Genomic DNA, 16,623 nt, shown 5'->3' with positions numbered 1-16,623 from the left:
GTTTGGCTATACATCTACTTTGGAAATGTTTTTAATGTCTCAGGTGGCAGAATCTTGCCTTATGCTTGTGATCACACTGATGTTTTCTTTTGAGGGGTAAAATAACAGTTAAGTAAAATCTCACTTTGGTGAACTTTTGCTTGTGTCGATCCTTGGCTTGCATTCTAACGTGCAGCCGTTAGTGAGACGCAAAACTGTTAGCATCAGTATTTCTGTACTTAACTTACTCATTTACTGTCTTTCAGGAACATTTGGAAAGCCTTTATGGAGGCCTCAGCTGGACTCTCTTTCAAGTTGTAGACAGCCAGCAAATTGCCAGCCAAAAACCTCCCATAATAATCCTCATGCCTCACTGGACTTCAATGCAGAGGCAGATGAAGATGGAAAGGAAAGGACAGTTTCTAGAGGAGAAGATAGCATTTATACTTACAAACAGTCCTTTGAAAACTTTAGGACTTCTACTTTGCAATCCTGTGATTTGGATACATAGCTCCTTTTGGACCTGCCATTGATTTCTGGGACCAAAGAAATACTTTGACATACTACTACCTCAGTGTGGAATTTTATTTAAAACGGGAATAAGGAAAGGAAGAAGGGAAGAAAGAAACCACATGATGCTATGAATTCAGAACAAATAAATGCGTTTTTATTCAAATAAAGCATAATTGCCAAAATGCTCTACGTTTTTATACAGGGAAGACATTCCTTATAAAAATACTATATTTCTAATTATTTTATAGCTTTGTTTTATGCAAATAATATCTTTTGTAAATTAATGGTGTAAATAATACAGCATACGTATTTCTATGTCAGACTTCATTTTATTGAAATGAGTAGTAAGCATTCTAATTTTGTACTGTTACTTGTACCTTTTTACAAATGGAAACTCCATGCTGTTTGCAGGTATCATGCATTCTATTTGCACATTACTTTTAATAAAATATGCTGCCATGTGGTCTCTGACCCACAGTAGTGTATGAAGAATGAAAAGTGTGAATTATGTTTGTAGATGGAGAAGTGTTGCGTATGTAGGTGCCTTCTGTTGCATATCTGCACCTTTATTTGACTAAAACTTGTATCTCTGGATTTACTGTGTTAAATACGTTCACCCTCTAAGAGTGAGTGTGGTCCTGCCACAACTAGTGGTGGCTGTTGAAGCTGTGTGTATCAAAATAAATATGCAAATCTTCCACTTCATGAGTTCCCACTATCAGGTGTGTGTGCACGCGTTCTCAGTTTTCATGCATACAAGGCTGTGGTACCAACAGTCTGCCCATGCCTGTGTGCACGCATCTGGTGGAAGATATGCACAAATCCATATCAAGCTATTTAGTAAAAGGAGAAAAAAGGCACTGGATGTCTGCCTGGTAGCATCACTCTTTTCTAAGTGGCTTAGTATTAAGCATCTGCCAAATATGCAGTGCATGTCCAAGTCTTTGCTTTCCCATACCCTTTCTCCCTCTTTTTTTGCTTCTGCAACCACTTCCATGCTCAACATGAGAAGGTAATCCAAGTACAAGATAATGTTTTCTTTGATTTAACTCATGCTTCTGTTCCTTATTCAGCTGCCCTTTTCTGGTTATAGATCAGATCTGTGCTTTATTCAATTGCTCAGTCAAGTTGAGCAATTGTAAATTCTTGCTGGATTAAATTTGCAGTAATGAACCCAGTGCCTTTAACTATATGAAGTCAGAGAAAGAGGATTGCTTACTATAAAGGGGTAATTAAAACTAAGTGAAAACACTATTTTGTTTTTCTGTGTACAGGTGCCTACTATTTTAAAAAGCTGTGAATCCTGCTGTCATCACCGCATTAAAAGAGCGAGACTCCAAAATGGTTAATATTACAGGACATTGGCTTTTTACATCTGTCTGCTTTGAAGGTGCAAACTTACATGGTTGCCAAATCGCTTCTTTTAAACTAAATTAAAAGCAGCTGTTAGAGTAGGCCATCACAGACATCATGGCTAAACCTAGAGCAAAGGTTTCACGGCCTGGTGTAGCTGAGCTAAGGGCTTTTTGTTGTTTGTAGCCAGAAACCTGGTACCCAGATTGCGATGCAATTTCCCTTTAATTTAAACGCCAGTATTAGAGACAGGAAGTTAATCCATCCTTAGTCACTGGTGGTCTAAGTGTAGAGAATGGATTTTGTGTGCTTTAGTTGATCATATTGCCTGATTTTCTGACTCTTATTGTTAATTTGTCTTCATTGCTGCCAGATGTGCCGATGTGGTGACAGACATTGATATGGATATTTGATGATAATTAAGTGCATTTTGAAAGAGATTAATTTTTCCTGAGTTAAGTGCATGTTATAAGTCAATAAGGCAAGAAATTTTGAACTTGATTCACTGAATAACTCTCTTCTTCTCCCCTGCTGACCCTAGCTTTTCTAGGGGGACGAGAGCTGGGGGCCATGATAGCTTGTGTTTATAAGACATCGCTTTTTGACATATCCAAAAAACCCCAGAAAACTTAAAAACTGTAAGTATGTCTTCCAGAATTAATGTTTGTGCTTAAGACTCCGTGTTAAAGGTCCACTATGAAAAACAAGCTTTAAATTTGTTTTCTGTAGCAGGGGAAGGTTGGGAACGGTGGCAATGTCATTTTATTCCATTTTCATCTTCTCCCCTAAATACTTTTTTTTTTTGGACTCACTGTTGGAGAGTATAAAGATCCTAATCTTCCAAGGACATGGGTTTCTCTACCCAAATAAACGTTCAGGGTCAATGACTGAATTTTAGATGCTTCTCATCAAGTTTCGTTTAGCATCCTAAAAATACGAATGACTAGAATTTTATTTGATGCCTTAAATACCCAGAAATGGAAATGAACAGTACTGAGTCCTCTTTTTTGCCAGTGTGAGTTTTCATGTTTAGTAAGTTGTTTGTGTTTAAATACTGTGGCAATCTGTAAATTGCAAGATACTTGCAATGTCTTGATAGCTGTTCTAAGACCAATGATGTAACCAAACGTCTGTTTTAAAGGCATGCAAGTGTTTCCTTCATTCTCTCTTTTTTTTTTTTTCTCTCTTTTAAAAAAAATTATTTTCTTTTTCCTTTCCCCCTCTGAAGATCCAGGCGTTAGGGAGCTGGTAGTTTGATATTTACACAGCTGAAAACTAATTTGTAAGTTGTTGTGACGGGGAAATAAATTGCAGCCAAGACTGAATAAAGCTTACACTGCATCTCAGAGTCTTAGAATGAGAAACAAGTGTGGCTGAATGACAGAACAGACTTTTTGCAGTTTTATGACCAGCAGCAACTGGAATCTTGTCATGGGCTCACTTAAAACTTGTAAGATGTTCTTTAAAAGCAGTATCCTCATAATGCTTTACACAACAAAATATTTTACCCAATGAACTCATACAAACAATTAATGAGGTTCAGTTTCTGCAAGCCCTGAAGAATAATTTTAATAATTTCAGACAGATAAGTGGTATTATCCATTTACCAGAATCTCTATGGAGCAAGCATTTCCTAACTGAATGGCCTAAGTGCTGTGTCTGAGATGACGCTGGGCGATACCTGTGTAGTTTCTTAACTGAAGGCTGTATGTTACTGTTAACTATTTCAAACACATAAACCCTTAAGGAATGCTACAGTATTTCAGGACCAAATACTTTAATTTAGAATTCTTTTTTCTTTACTGAACTGTAAATGGATCTTGACAGTGCTACAATGGCAAAGAGTTAGGCCCAAAACTTCCGCTGAAGAACATAGCTACTTCTCCAAGTGAGGACTCATTAGTGTCACCAAACATTTCTTATTTCAGTCTCAGGGATCTCTTGCACACTTCGGTCTTATTCCTTGAAGTGCTTCAAAGAAGCTTAAAACTAAGACTTAAGAGTCAAGATCCATTAAACGTTTGTGAAGATTTATCCTGCGAACATTTGTATTCTGCCAACCTTACAAGCCAGAACAATAATTGGGGATTGTACTTCTTTTCAAGTGTAAATGTAAGCAGAAATTTTACTTGCTACTTGCAAGACTTCTTGTTGCAGATGTAATGTGTCTCCCTTTTTTTCTAACTTTGTGTATTGCTATATTGCCATAGAGAAGGTGTCTGACTAGTTGGATGTTAGTTTAGCAGCTATATGAGATTCTTATATTAAGAAAGTAAAGGGGAGGGGAGAGCCTCAGCCTGTTCTGTGAAGGGGGGAAACCAATGTATAACAAGGTGCCGTTCTTGTACATATGGTTTTACTCTTCTGAAGAGCTCAGCAGATACCTTCCTTTATTATATTTTAGGGAGGTGTTAACAGCAGGGAATAAAAGCCGTAGTGTCTTTGCTCACTCACGTGTGGAGAAAAGTGCTTCTCACGGTTGTTGTGCCCAAGTATTAGGCTTCAGTAGTTCCACTGAGATGACATATGTCCACATCCTATCGCTCACCGAAAGGCATAGGAGCCCTCTCCTGTTTCCCATGCAGCTTTTTCGCTTGTAGCTCAATACCGCTCCCGTGCCCTTTGGGGACCCTTTTTGGTAACCCACACTACTCTGTTGCCAGTTTTTTGCTTGCCCTGTCACTGTGGTTACAGTCTAGGGCAAATGTAGTCAGTTCAGAGAGCACAGTGTAGTTGAAGGCAGTAAGTCAGTAGTGGTTGAGTGCTGGAGGAGAGGAGGGGAAGTGTGAGGAGACAGGCTAGCCACAGCTTTAGGAAGCTCTTGGTATGAATATGCAGTAAATGCATAATTGAGGAGAAAAATATAAAATATTTGTAATACAATATGCGCATTCCCGTGCTCTTCACAACACTTTTTGTGTATTTAATTCCACTTACCCTTTGTGCTTTGCAATGCCAAAAGCAGCTATGCAGCAAAGAGCATGTCAGCTGGAGAGTTATGGTTTACTGCATCTAAAATTTCCTTTTCTGGTAGACAAGAAACAAGATCCATGTGTTATTCTGTGTTTGTATTCAAGACTAAATATTGCTGGTGCAATGCATAGTTTCCCAGGGTCATGTGGTCCATGGGGTCCACTGTGTCAGAATGCCTGTGATCAATGTGACTCAAGAATGCAATGGGACAACAGGACCTGAGAGTCAAGTTGGTAGTAATTTAAGTTCACTGCTTGTAAAACAAATTTAGGCTTTGTGACTTGAGTCCAGGATTTTATTTCCCACACAACGGAGAACAGAACCATAAATTACTCTAGATCATGGACTACTGATAGCCCTTCAGCATGATCACTTTTCCTCAGCCATCAGTAAGTCCTTTCTTGTTGTACCCATTGACCATGGGCTGTTCACCAACAAATGCAATACAGGAGTTTCCAATATAAGCACCTGTATATACTATGTCCTGAAATGAATTGTGACTAATCTTAAACCCTGCAAATTTCAAATCTTATGGCATTGGAAATTAAGCTTTTACTTGGTCAGCGGGGGTAGAAAAATCCCCTGAATGAATATAAGACAGGCTTTGAGAACTTGTAGGCTATGATGCCTTTACTTTGAAAAACTTGTATGCAGCATGGTCTAAAGTCCCCCTCATTTGCCTTAGCAATGCACATCCTACTTAGAGTCAGCACTTACTTTATAGATGTGCGTGGAGAACCTGAGACTTATGGTTTGGGTCCACTGCTGGAAAAATCAGAATTCAGGTGTTGATTATACAGCCGTTTGAAATAATATTGTCTTGAACAGTGAGGCTTCAGATTCTTTTGAGGCAAGATGATGCAAAAACACATCAGTTCCTATCCAGTTAAAGAAACTCCCTTTGGCACTGATCCTGGTGTCCAGGCTACTTATTTTAGAAATCAGCTGAAAAATACTGTAATGAAGGAATTGATATTGATGTCCTTAGGTTTTGTTTATGTTGCTGTCTTCCATTTTGCTTTGCTATATTATTGAGAATTCGGGGCTCTGCCCACTGTTCATCAACAAATGGTGGGGTTTCATGCTGATTTTCTTAAATGTGCCAGCACGTGACAGCAATATATAGTTCTGTCCTGTTGCTAACGTGCTGGCATGCCACATGTAAGGGAAGTAGTCAGAGCTACCACTGTAAGTCAGAGCTACAGAGATACTGTAAAGTGAAGGTAAGGGAGAAAGGCAGGAATTCCTGTCATATCATAAAGTGGTTTTGAATAATCGTCTTGTTCCAAGGGAGTAACTTGTGCAGGTTTTAACATTTACTCCCTCGTAACACATTTCATAGAATCATAGAATAGTTTGGGTTGGAAGGGACCTTAAAGGTCATCTAGTCCAACCCCCCTGCAATGAGCAGGGACATCTTCAGCTAGATCAAGTTGCTCAGAGCCCCATCCAACCTGACCTTGAATGTTTCCAGGGATGAGGCATCTACTACCTTTCTGGGCAACCTGTTCCAGTGTTTCACCGCCCTCATCATAAAAAATTTCTTCCTTATATCTAGTTTGAATCTACTCTCTTTTAGTTTAAAACCATTACCCCTTGTCCTATTGCAACAGGCCCTACTAAGAAGTCTGTCCCCATCTTATAAGCCCCCTTTAAGGACTGAAAGGCTGCATTAAGGTCTCCCCAGAGCCTTCTCTTCTCCAGGCTGAAGAACCCCAACTCTCTCAGCCTGTCCTCATAGGAGAGGTGTTCCATCCCTCTGATCATTTTTGTGGCCCTCCTCTGGACCCACTCCAACAGGTCCATGTCTTTCTTGTACTGAAGACTCTAGAGCTGGATGCAGTACTCCAGGCGGGGTCTCACCAGAGCAGAATAAAGGGGCAGAATCACCTCCCTTGACCTGCTGGTCACGCTTCTTTTGATGCAGCCCAGGATACGGTTGGCTTTCTGGACTGCAAGGGCACATTGCTAGCTCATGTCCAGCAGTACTCCCAAGTCCTTCTCTGCAGGGCTGCTCCCAATCCCTTCATCCCCTAGCCTGTAGAGATATCAGGGGTTGCCCTGACCCAGGTACAGGACCTTGCATTTGGCCTTGTTGAACCTCATGAGGTTCACATGGGCCCACTTCTTGAGTTCAGTAAGCTTATCAAGAAGTTAGAGCTGTCACTCTATCAGCCCTTGAATGGGGCAGCTGTGCCATTTTTTGCAGGATGCAGAGTACATTTGAGCTAGAGATACATGGTGAGATATTTGTCTGATGCTCAGTCCACATATGGCAGAATTGTTGCTGACAAAGAGCCCTCCAGGTGGCAGGGAGAATTGCATCTGAAGAGATCGCACATTTTCCCCAGAAATGTTAGAGGAGTTTTTGAAATTGGTTTTCAATCTCATCGTGATTCTAGACTCTTAGAAATAACCAGAAAGATTTGGTCCTTCATTTGGCATCAGGAGTTCCCTCACTCTGCTCATGACTTGCCTTTTTGCATGCAGAATGTTATTGTAGACTATTGACTGACATAGCTGAAAACTAGAGAGCTCACAAAAAAATATTTGATCCGCTGGTACCACATAATAATTGTAACAAATGAGGCTTTTGTTCAATAGTTTTTTAACAGCTGTGGCTCACTAGCACAGCAATGAAGAAGCTACTGTTTGAGTAAGTGGGAGAAGACTTATATAAACAAGCCAGCTCTTATAACTGAAACTAGCTACTCTTGGCTTAAAATAAAGTGTACTTGCACTGCTACCTGCTGCGGGTGTGTATGCCAACAGCATTAAGAAAGCATCAGTGCTACAGCAGCCAACTGCCCAGAGCCTGGCTTCTGCCACACGCTGATCATGTTCTTTATTAGCGTAAACTTCTTTCTCTATTAACCTTCCCTCAGGAAAGGGGAAACATGGCCCCCATCGTAATTAGCTTACACAGCCTTCCATGTAAGCTAAAGAATGGAAAGTGTCAGGGGCGCTCGCAGCAGCCTCGTAGGTATTTGCTGTGAGCAGGGAAAAGTTAATCTGTTCCCAGGTTTTGGCAAGGAGACGAAAACCTATGTGTAAAATAGTACTTAGAATGAATTAAATTTAATGTAACTGTGACCACACGGTAGGCAAGGTAGTAAAATGATGGCAATGATGGAAAATATGACTAATCAGAAAGCTGTATTAACTTAATGAATAAAATTATACTTTAATGTAAACTGAGGTTCTTAAGTGCCTCATTTTAAAAACGTGTTTGTTTATTGCTCTGTAGCTTGTAACAACTGTGTTATTTCATCTACCAGCACTCTCTAGCAGTTTCATCTAAAATAGCATTTTCACTCAAAGTAGGTTTAAAAAAAAAGAGAAGATGAAATAAAAAAGCAGCTCTGTGACGCTGAACCACTGAACTTGTTTTACTAAATTGCTTAAATCAGAACATCAAAAAAATTCTGAAAAAATGGAAATGCTTTGATTTTTCACTTTGAAATTAGTTGTTGTTGCAAAATTATTTTCATTTCTATTTTTAAATTCTCACTTTTTCATTCAGAACCAGAATACAGAGTGCAGAACCCTTTGGGTTATCAGGGCAACACAGACCAGGTGCAGAGGCTGGTGCGGGCAGAGCTGTTGCTTGATCTCTCCCCACTGCACATCCCTCTTCCCAAATCCATTTGATCTGAGTTTGGCACGTCCCTGCAGATTGGTTCCCATTGCTGCCAGAGCATGTTTCTCTTCCTGATTTCTTCTTAGCAGTTCGGACTCAACAAGGTTCTATAGCTGTAAAAAGTCAGGCTTAATATTTTTCTGTGTGATTAGAAATGTTCCGGTCTCTGTACACTTTGAGAACTGTAGGAAGCTGGTCCCTGCCCTTTCTGCATAACCCAAGGTGGTTTTGCTTCTGAACAAGCACTGAGTGGACACACCAGAGGTGCTGCCACGCATGCTGCGGGCAGGGGAGCTGCAGCGACAGGGGTGACCCCCGCTCCAGGCATGCCTTGCTCCAGCAAATCTCAAACAGCACCTCGGATTCAGGAGCTGTGTGAGCACTGCCCAAACCATCCCTCCTCTTGAACTGAAGTGCAATTAAAAGGCTGCATCACACAGTCATCTCTCAAACAAGGTGGCTGAGGAAACTTCTTAAAGTCTGTAATATTTGATCAACTTCATTTACTTTTTAAAAAAACCCAAAACTTAAACAGCACCGTGTTGCAGGATGATGGAAATCATATTCAGCATTCCCAAATATCATCAGCTATCTTCCCTGCTTTCATCAGCAGGTTACTGTCTTGCAGAGAAAATGTCCGATAAGCAAACAGAAAACCATGTTATTGCAGGTGTGGAGGCTGAGGAGAGTGATCTGGGAAAGGCATTCCTACCTCTTTCCTCCACCCAAGCCTTTCCAGCTCTTCAATAGTGTTAGACCTCTTTTCTCCTCACAAAACATTCTTAAATGGAAAAGTAGGGAATTTTTCGTATAGTTCATACCAATTACAAAGTAACTATTATATAAATTTGGTGGATTTTTTTTCTTTAATGAGGTCTTTCACAAAGGAGTTTTGAGCCTATGTGGGCTTCCTGTTTAAGCTTCATATTTTCCTCAGGAAAAAAAAAGAAGAAAAAGGTCTGCTTTTTTAGGGCCAGGTGTTTTATATAGCTAAATTAAAACATGCCTGGAAAAGCTGTGGTTGTTCTCCTGTCTGAAAAGTAATGCACTTTTTTTTCTTTTTTTCCTCCCTTTTTGTAACATTTAGCATATATCCCTTTGAACATGTTGTTTAGTGTTTTCTGTTTGTGAATCTCCCACTGCCATTAGTTTCTTTGAAACACTGGATTCAAAAGTGGACATCAGTTTCCTCCTCTTCCCCAAATATTACAGATGTTGCTGTAAATCAATTACAGGGCTCACATAGCACTTGGCTGCCTGACAAACGTGCCATAATAACGCAGCTCAGTAAAATGTGGAATTTCTGAGGTACTGCTTGTAACTTTTTCAATGCTGTTGTAAATTCCTAGCCATGTCAGTGTAGGTGGAAACAAAGTCATAAATAATGTGTGTGTGTGTGCATGTGCACATGCTCACGTGTGTGCATAGAGGGTGGGGAGTAGAGGTTACATGTACTCATTCTTCCTAAAGAGTCCCTAGGTGGTTCATTGCTTCCATGATTTCATTCAGCTACTTGAAGCAAATTAAAAAAAAAATCCCTTCATTAAAATCAAAATAATCTTGCTAACAAAGTTCTAGAGAGAGAACATGTGCACAAATTGAAGCAAGTAGGCTGTTGCTGCTGTGGGTATGAGCTGGCCCTGGTAAGCCATGCCAGGCTTCATTGCAGTGCTTTAGATGATGATGAAAGAGCCATTTCAGTTACCCACCATGAGCTTCTGCTTCTCAGAGGGCTGAGCTGAGCTGCCCCTCATTACCTTCAAGAGAAATCAGCAGTGAGCTGGAGCACTACGCTGATGATTCTCAGCGCTGGGCAAGGATGGGATTGTGCATTGTCCCAACATCTTTTGCTTTACTGTTTCCTTACGGGATCAATTCCGAGAGGCAAGGTGTTTGGATATTTCCTTTTTCCTTTTGTCCTCAGGCCACTTAAAGGTAGGGTCATGTTTAGCAATACAGCTAATCCGATTGAATGGTCCCTGCTGACGAGGTGGCCCTCATCCAGCTGCTTGACCATGCTGATCCTTCTGCCTTCCCTGCGGGAACTGGCCTTCACCTGAACACGTGCTGTACCTGGCAAGGAGTTAGACCATCCTTCCCCCAAAATAGTTTCTGGCCGCTCCCTTTGAATCCATGAGCGTAGGACTACTCAGGAGTTGTTACACAATAGCTGAGGGCAAAACATTTGGAGGTATCTCAGAGAGAATTTGATGATCTGTTTCTGCTGAACTACCTGAGAGGAAAGCTGGGCTCTGGGAACACTGATTTTATGAATATCGCCTCTTCTTACAATCAATGCTACGAAGTATTACTGCTTAACAACCAAATAATAAGCTCAGCCTAAAAGAACCTCTTTCTTAGCTATTATTTCAGCACTGGAGAAGCATGATTTAGAACAAAATGCCAAGTTATGGGACACAATTATGTTCATAGTCCGCAGATACAGTGACTAACATTGAGCTGCACACAAAACTAGCATTGAAAGAATGTTTATTTTCACAATTACAGACTTTAAAATCAGGTATTGCTAAAGGTAAAAATGAGTATTTGGCCTTATCAATATCTTCATGCCCTTTCTGTCTTTAGCTGCTTGGAAACAAGCGATTTCTTAAATACGGTAAAGTATGTATATTGTATTTTCACTTCTTGAATTTATTTCAAATACAATCTACTCACTAATATGCAACAGGATCATCAACTGACAAGGATTCTTAGACTTCAAAATTTGCATAATAAATCAGCTAACTTAATTGGCAGACTAAACAGTAACTATTCTAATTTTTTCTGCTATCTGCTGTTTTATGGTTATCAATATTTATACCAGAATTTCCCAAACAAAGCACACTTAAACCTAGGTCCTCTCATTCATCAAATTATTTGATTTAAGGGAAAAATTATAAATCTGTTCTCAGCAGACTTCAAAATCAGCCTACTTTTAAAAATTACTATTACCCTGCATGTTGCAAAATGGCATACTTAAAAACTAGGTCCCGTATAACTTAAAACCAGTTAGTCCAAAAGGTGACCAAAAATAGTATAATTTCCCTTAAGTGGTAAAGTGGTAGTTCCTTGTTCCTGCTGCTGTTCCTGGTCCCTCTTTTGTGTCAGCACCAAGAAGCCACACAAGACTAGCCACCACTTGGTGAGGCTCCTGCCTTGGACCCCCAGCTTGCATAGAGAAGTCAAGGGCTAACGTATGGATGTGGGGTTGTGTGGTGGCTTGTTTGGTTTTGTCAGGAGGTTAGGGTGGAAAGACTCAATAAATGTGGAGGGGAGCCTCTGGCCTCTGGTATCTGTCTTGGTTTCCTCTGAATTCAGCGAATAAGCGATAGGCATCTCAGGAGATGCTTCTCCCCACACATCTTGCAAACCCATCTGAGGTGGAGCTGCATTGCTGTACAGGGCTGCCCACACCTCTGCTGACAGCCTTAGACAACCAGATTAAATTAAAAGCCTAACTTCTGATCATGTAGAGTTAGGTGAGTGAATCCTGTGCCACAACAATGTTTGTCCCTCACTGGGAATGAGAAAAATGAGCACAGTTCAGCTGACTTCAGAAAGCCCCAAATGAGTTTATAAAACCTGCAAACAAGTAAACAGGTTTTTAATTGTAAGCTGTGGTGCATCTGATGCTGAAGCCAAGATCGTTAACATGGTACCCTTTTCTGCTGACTTTGAATGCTCATAATAGGAATGGAGGACAGAAGGACTAAAGATAGTCAGAGTTTGTTCCGTTTTGCCAATGCTATGACAAATAAATTATTGCGGAAGATGTTCGTCCGTAGAAACCATCTGGGTTTTCCTCCTCCAATCCACTTAGAAAGGTCTCCTGAAACCTGCTTGTTCACAAAGGTAGGAATCTCTTTCTGATTTTCAGCCTAGGTTTACTCAGGACATGCATTTACTCTCTGGAATAACATTTTTCAGTAGGTGACAGTAGAAGGAACTGTATCCAATATTTAGACTGCAATGTACTTACGGAGAGCAAGCATATTCCTTCTCAGTCTTTCTCTTGCTGGGCTAAAGAAGCCAAATTTCTGTGCTTCCCTTTGAATATGACTTGTCTTTTCCTTAATCGATTTAGTACCCATTTTTGGCGTCTCTTTCTTTAAAATTTATAAAGCCAGCCAAACATCACTGTAAATTAACAATGGCAATAATTTGAAAAAATAGCTTTATTTTGAACATTGAGTTAAATATTGAAACCCCTCTAGGAGAAGAACAAAAAAAGTTAATATAGATGTATCCTTTATGTTCGATTAAAGCACCCCTTGTGGGGTACACTAAACCTATACTACAGCCCTAACAAATTCTGCAGACCTACAAGAACTGATGTAGTCAGAGGAAGGAAAAAATGAATTTCTGTTGAGCAGAAGTACAAAAAGATACTGGCTTGTTTTCAGACAGATCATGTTACACTGGGTGCAAGTCGGCCTTGCTTGAAGTGAATGGTAATATTCCTATTTACATAAAGATTTTATTAGTGTTCTAGCAGTAAAGTATAGGACTACTGGAGAGGCTAGTAACAGTGCAATGGAACACTGGGTTTAGGTCTTTCTATTAAAATGTTCTAATTTCTCATTAATGCAGCCAGCAATTAATTGGCACTTGCAACTAATGGAAATAAATAAAATTGATCAACATTCAAAATGTGTTGAATTTTAATGAAAAGCAAGAACATACTCTGACACTTTATCTTGTCTGATCTCCATTCTGTTTGCACTGAATGTTAGTTGTTTAAAGCACATGAGTAATTTTAATTACTCTGTACCAATTTAACGTTCTAGCCTTAAACCTGAAATGATATATAAAGAAGATGGTAGTGAAAGGAAAAAAGCAAAGCCTCAACTTTCCCCAGAAAGTAACTAACTAAGCAAATAAAGTAATATTCAGAGCACCACCATCTCCAACGTTGTTGCTGCAATAGCTCCTGCATCTAAGTTCAAGAATGCCACAAAGCATTTCAGCTGCAGACTATCCAGAGGTTCAGGAAGCTTTCTCTCTGTACAGGTAGTGTATGACTGTATGACATTTTTTACCCTAAACTTGCATATTATTGGGATTTACCTCATGGTGATTCTGTTGCCTAAAAGTAAGGCATCTGCGTATCCATGCAGCCTTTCCTCAGTGACAATGGTGAGAAGGAACCACTGTTACTCCCCTGGGCCTTTCTTAGAACCGGCATTTCCAGGAGGAGATTTGGCTGATCAGTCTCTCTCCCTTCACAAGGGACCTCCATGACCACAGGGAGCGGATATGTAACTGCTACATGGTAAAGCTGGGTGAAATGAAGCCCGAAACAAGTGGCAGATGGTTGAAAATGCACTGAAGCTAGCACCTACCACATATGGCTTGAGAGATACATTAGTCTGAATCCTAGTTGTGTTTGGCAGAAAAGATTTTTTTTCCCAACGTATTTTCACAGAGTTAAAGTCCCTTCAAAACTTCGTAGTCTTTTGCTTTCAACTGAGATGCATATGAAAGAAACATGGTCTTTTCTGTGAGTTTGCAATCACCTGAATTATAAACCTCAGGTAGAAAAGGTTGCCATGCTGCCATGCTCAGATATTTATTAAATGCCTCTCTATTTGTGTTCTGACATGAAGCTAAGGTTGAGCAGGCGAAAGCAGGTTATTCCTTGAAAGGGTCATTCCTTCAGTCAGCAGAAGCAGCTTCACAGCTGCCTGCAGAGCATTCACAAGTTCCAGGTTATTTCAGCCCTCAGGTCCAGCTTTGTGCACCAGATGCTTCTTTTTTGTGTCTTCCTCACGCTCGTCATGATTTCACAAATAGGGCAGTTGGCTTTGCTCTGCAGCTGCAGGATTAATCTGCATTAGCTCAATAGGTGCTTACTTCTAGCTTTTGGCTTTGGTTTGATTTTTGCTTTTGTGTGTTTGGTGAAGGGTTTTGTCCTTACGTATTGTGTAGCCAGCATCATCTAAAGGAAATCAGTTTTCTCACAACAGAGTGCTTAGTTTCCTATTAATAGTTCCTTAATTGAAAAGGTTGTTCAAACCCTTCTTCAGCTGAGCACAAAACCACCTAGAGATACAAGAAATTGTACAAACTGAGAAAGAAAATTTATTTCTTTTTTTTTTTTTAATTCATCCTGTCATTCCTGAAACACTTGACAAGAGTGCTTTAAGGGAAGCATTGTCATCCTTGCCTTGCAGAGGCTGGCTGAGCCCATGGTCCAGATGGCCCTTTGGAAGTGCCTGTGTTTCTCTAATGACAATGAAATGTGCTTGGGGCAGAGACCTAGGGAAACATCTTGGGTTAGCAAGAATTGCTCCTGAGCTTTTGCTTTGTATTGCTCTTCTCACATATGATGGAGTGACTACTTTATCACTAACATATGTTCAGAAATGTTGTATTCATGTGTGAGGTTCTAACAGCTAGGATTTCGTTATTAAACTGGATGGAACTATAAACCCTTTGTTTAAGCACACAAATGTGAAAACAGGCACAGTTTTTATCACACACTCCCCAAAGACCTAATATATTCCCTCTGATTATGAATCCTGAGAGGTGTGCCCAAAGAACACGAAGCAGTATTGTATTTAATTTACTGTTTTGTTATAAAATGTTCCACTATGTAGGTATTTATTTTGTAAGTTTGAATGGGAAAATTATGTTTTGCTGTTGGAAACTCTTATAACTTTATACTACCACCCAGATAAATAAACAAAAGATAAGGTGTTTCTTAAGATACAGAATGGAAAGAGAGATTAACAATTTTTCTCCACAGAAAATACTGTTCCTTATCAATAAATCCTGAAAAAATTATTGACCTTTTGAAATTGAATGAAGAAAAGTAATTTTATTTTACTTTCTTTGCTTTTTTCTTAAGTTTGAGTCTTTCAATTCTACTTTCCCTTAGTGAAATTTTAAGGTGCTTCCCAGCCAGTGTCTTCAAGTTTTTAGAAACTTCCAAACATCATTGTCAGTTTGTCTGATGAAACAGAAATCTCTGATGTTCTGGTACATCAGAAGTCTCTCTCATATATCAGAAAGATTCACTCCTATCATCAGTAAACTTGCACAGCAAAATGAGATTTCCAGGCTGGAAGCCTGCAGGGGTATGAGAATATCTTCACTGTCTTAACATCTCAGTTTCCCTGTCCAGGCCTGATCTTTTCTTTGAAATGAATCAACCAGTTCCTTCTGGGATGAAATTCACATGTGTTTCTGGGGATGACTATGTTCAAGGCTGTTCCCAGTGGTCAGCTGGGGAAGGAGTAGGGCCACTGTTCTTCCCCACAGAGCCTTCTCACACAAATCAAGGTCCAGGGCTTGCATGCAACACATGCCCTTGGTATCATGATGTACATCCATTGGCTTGACAGGCTGTAACACAGTCCTTACATCATTATAGGGCATTATATCTGGAAAAAAAAGGGAAAAAAATAAAGAAGAAAGAAACAAAAATAAGCCCCAGAATAATGATGTCTTAAATTCACAGAGGTGCCAAATGGAGCCTGGAGGCGACCCAGGCTTACAGCGATTTTGTAGGGCTGCTGCCAGTGTTATGTAGCAGAGCTTGTCCTGAGCAGCATGCACACAGCCACCCTGTGTCACTTGATCTGGAGCCAGGCATTGGTCCCTTGGGTGGATGGCTCTGTGTGATGCAAAACAAGTACTGGCATCTTGAAAGTGCAATTTAGATCTTTGGCTGGATGAATTCGCAGCCTGATCTATGTTAAAAGCTGTAACAGCACCAGTCTCCGTGTGCAGGCAGGGAGGAAGGAGGAATCGCTCTGAGCATCTATCATTTTGGGATTATTTGGGTTGTGTTTTAATCTGTTTGTTTCTGCTTACTTATTCACCAGGCCTCTGAAGAAATTATATTATTACACTTTATTTTTAATAAAGCTGTGACTATGATCTTTGCTTCCATAGCAAAGACTTCTACTCACATGTGAAATGAGAAAAGGGGGGGAGAGGGGATGTGAAAAATCTCTAGGGAAAAAAAAGAGAGGAAAAAATTCATCTACAGAACCCAACATGTCAGCAAAGACAAAAGGAGGGCTTTTTTTTTTTTTTTTTCTAATGATGTGGTTTGCTAGGAACGAGTCCAGGTAAGATTGCAGCTGAAGTACTCTGAGCTGGCTTGAGCTGGAATCTGAGGAGTTAATCAATCTCTGACTCAAGGGATGGAGTTTTTT

The 16,623-nt window shown here is 40.1% G+C and overlaps 1 protein-coding gene across 1 annotated transcript in view; it reads left to right on the top strand.

Moving 5' to 3' along the window:
• The window catches only part of LRIG3 (leucine rich repeats and immunoglobulin like domains 3), a 43,735-nt gene extending 43,112 nt beyond the window's left edge, over positions 1 to 623 (top strand). Inside the window, exon 19 of the mRNA XM_059816632.1 lies at positions 246 to 623. Coding sequence (XP_059672615.1) covers positions 246 to 490 — 245 coding nt within the window. The 3' untranslated portion in view covers positions 491 to 623. The remainder of the gene's footprint in view (positions 1 to 245) is intronic.
• Positions 624 to 16,623: the final 16,000 nt, after the last annotated feature.

This window comes from Gavia stellata, chromosome 4, assembly GCF_030936135.1.
Source record: "Gavia stellata isolate bGavSte3 chromosome 4, bGavSte3.hap2, whole genome shotgun sequence".
Classification (NCBI taxonomy): domain Eukaryota; kingdom Metazoa; phylum Chordata; class Aves; order Gaviiformes; family Gaviidae; genus Gavia; species Gavia stellata.
This window is presented reverse-complemented; position numbering and strand designations above follow the sequence as displayed.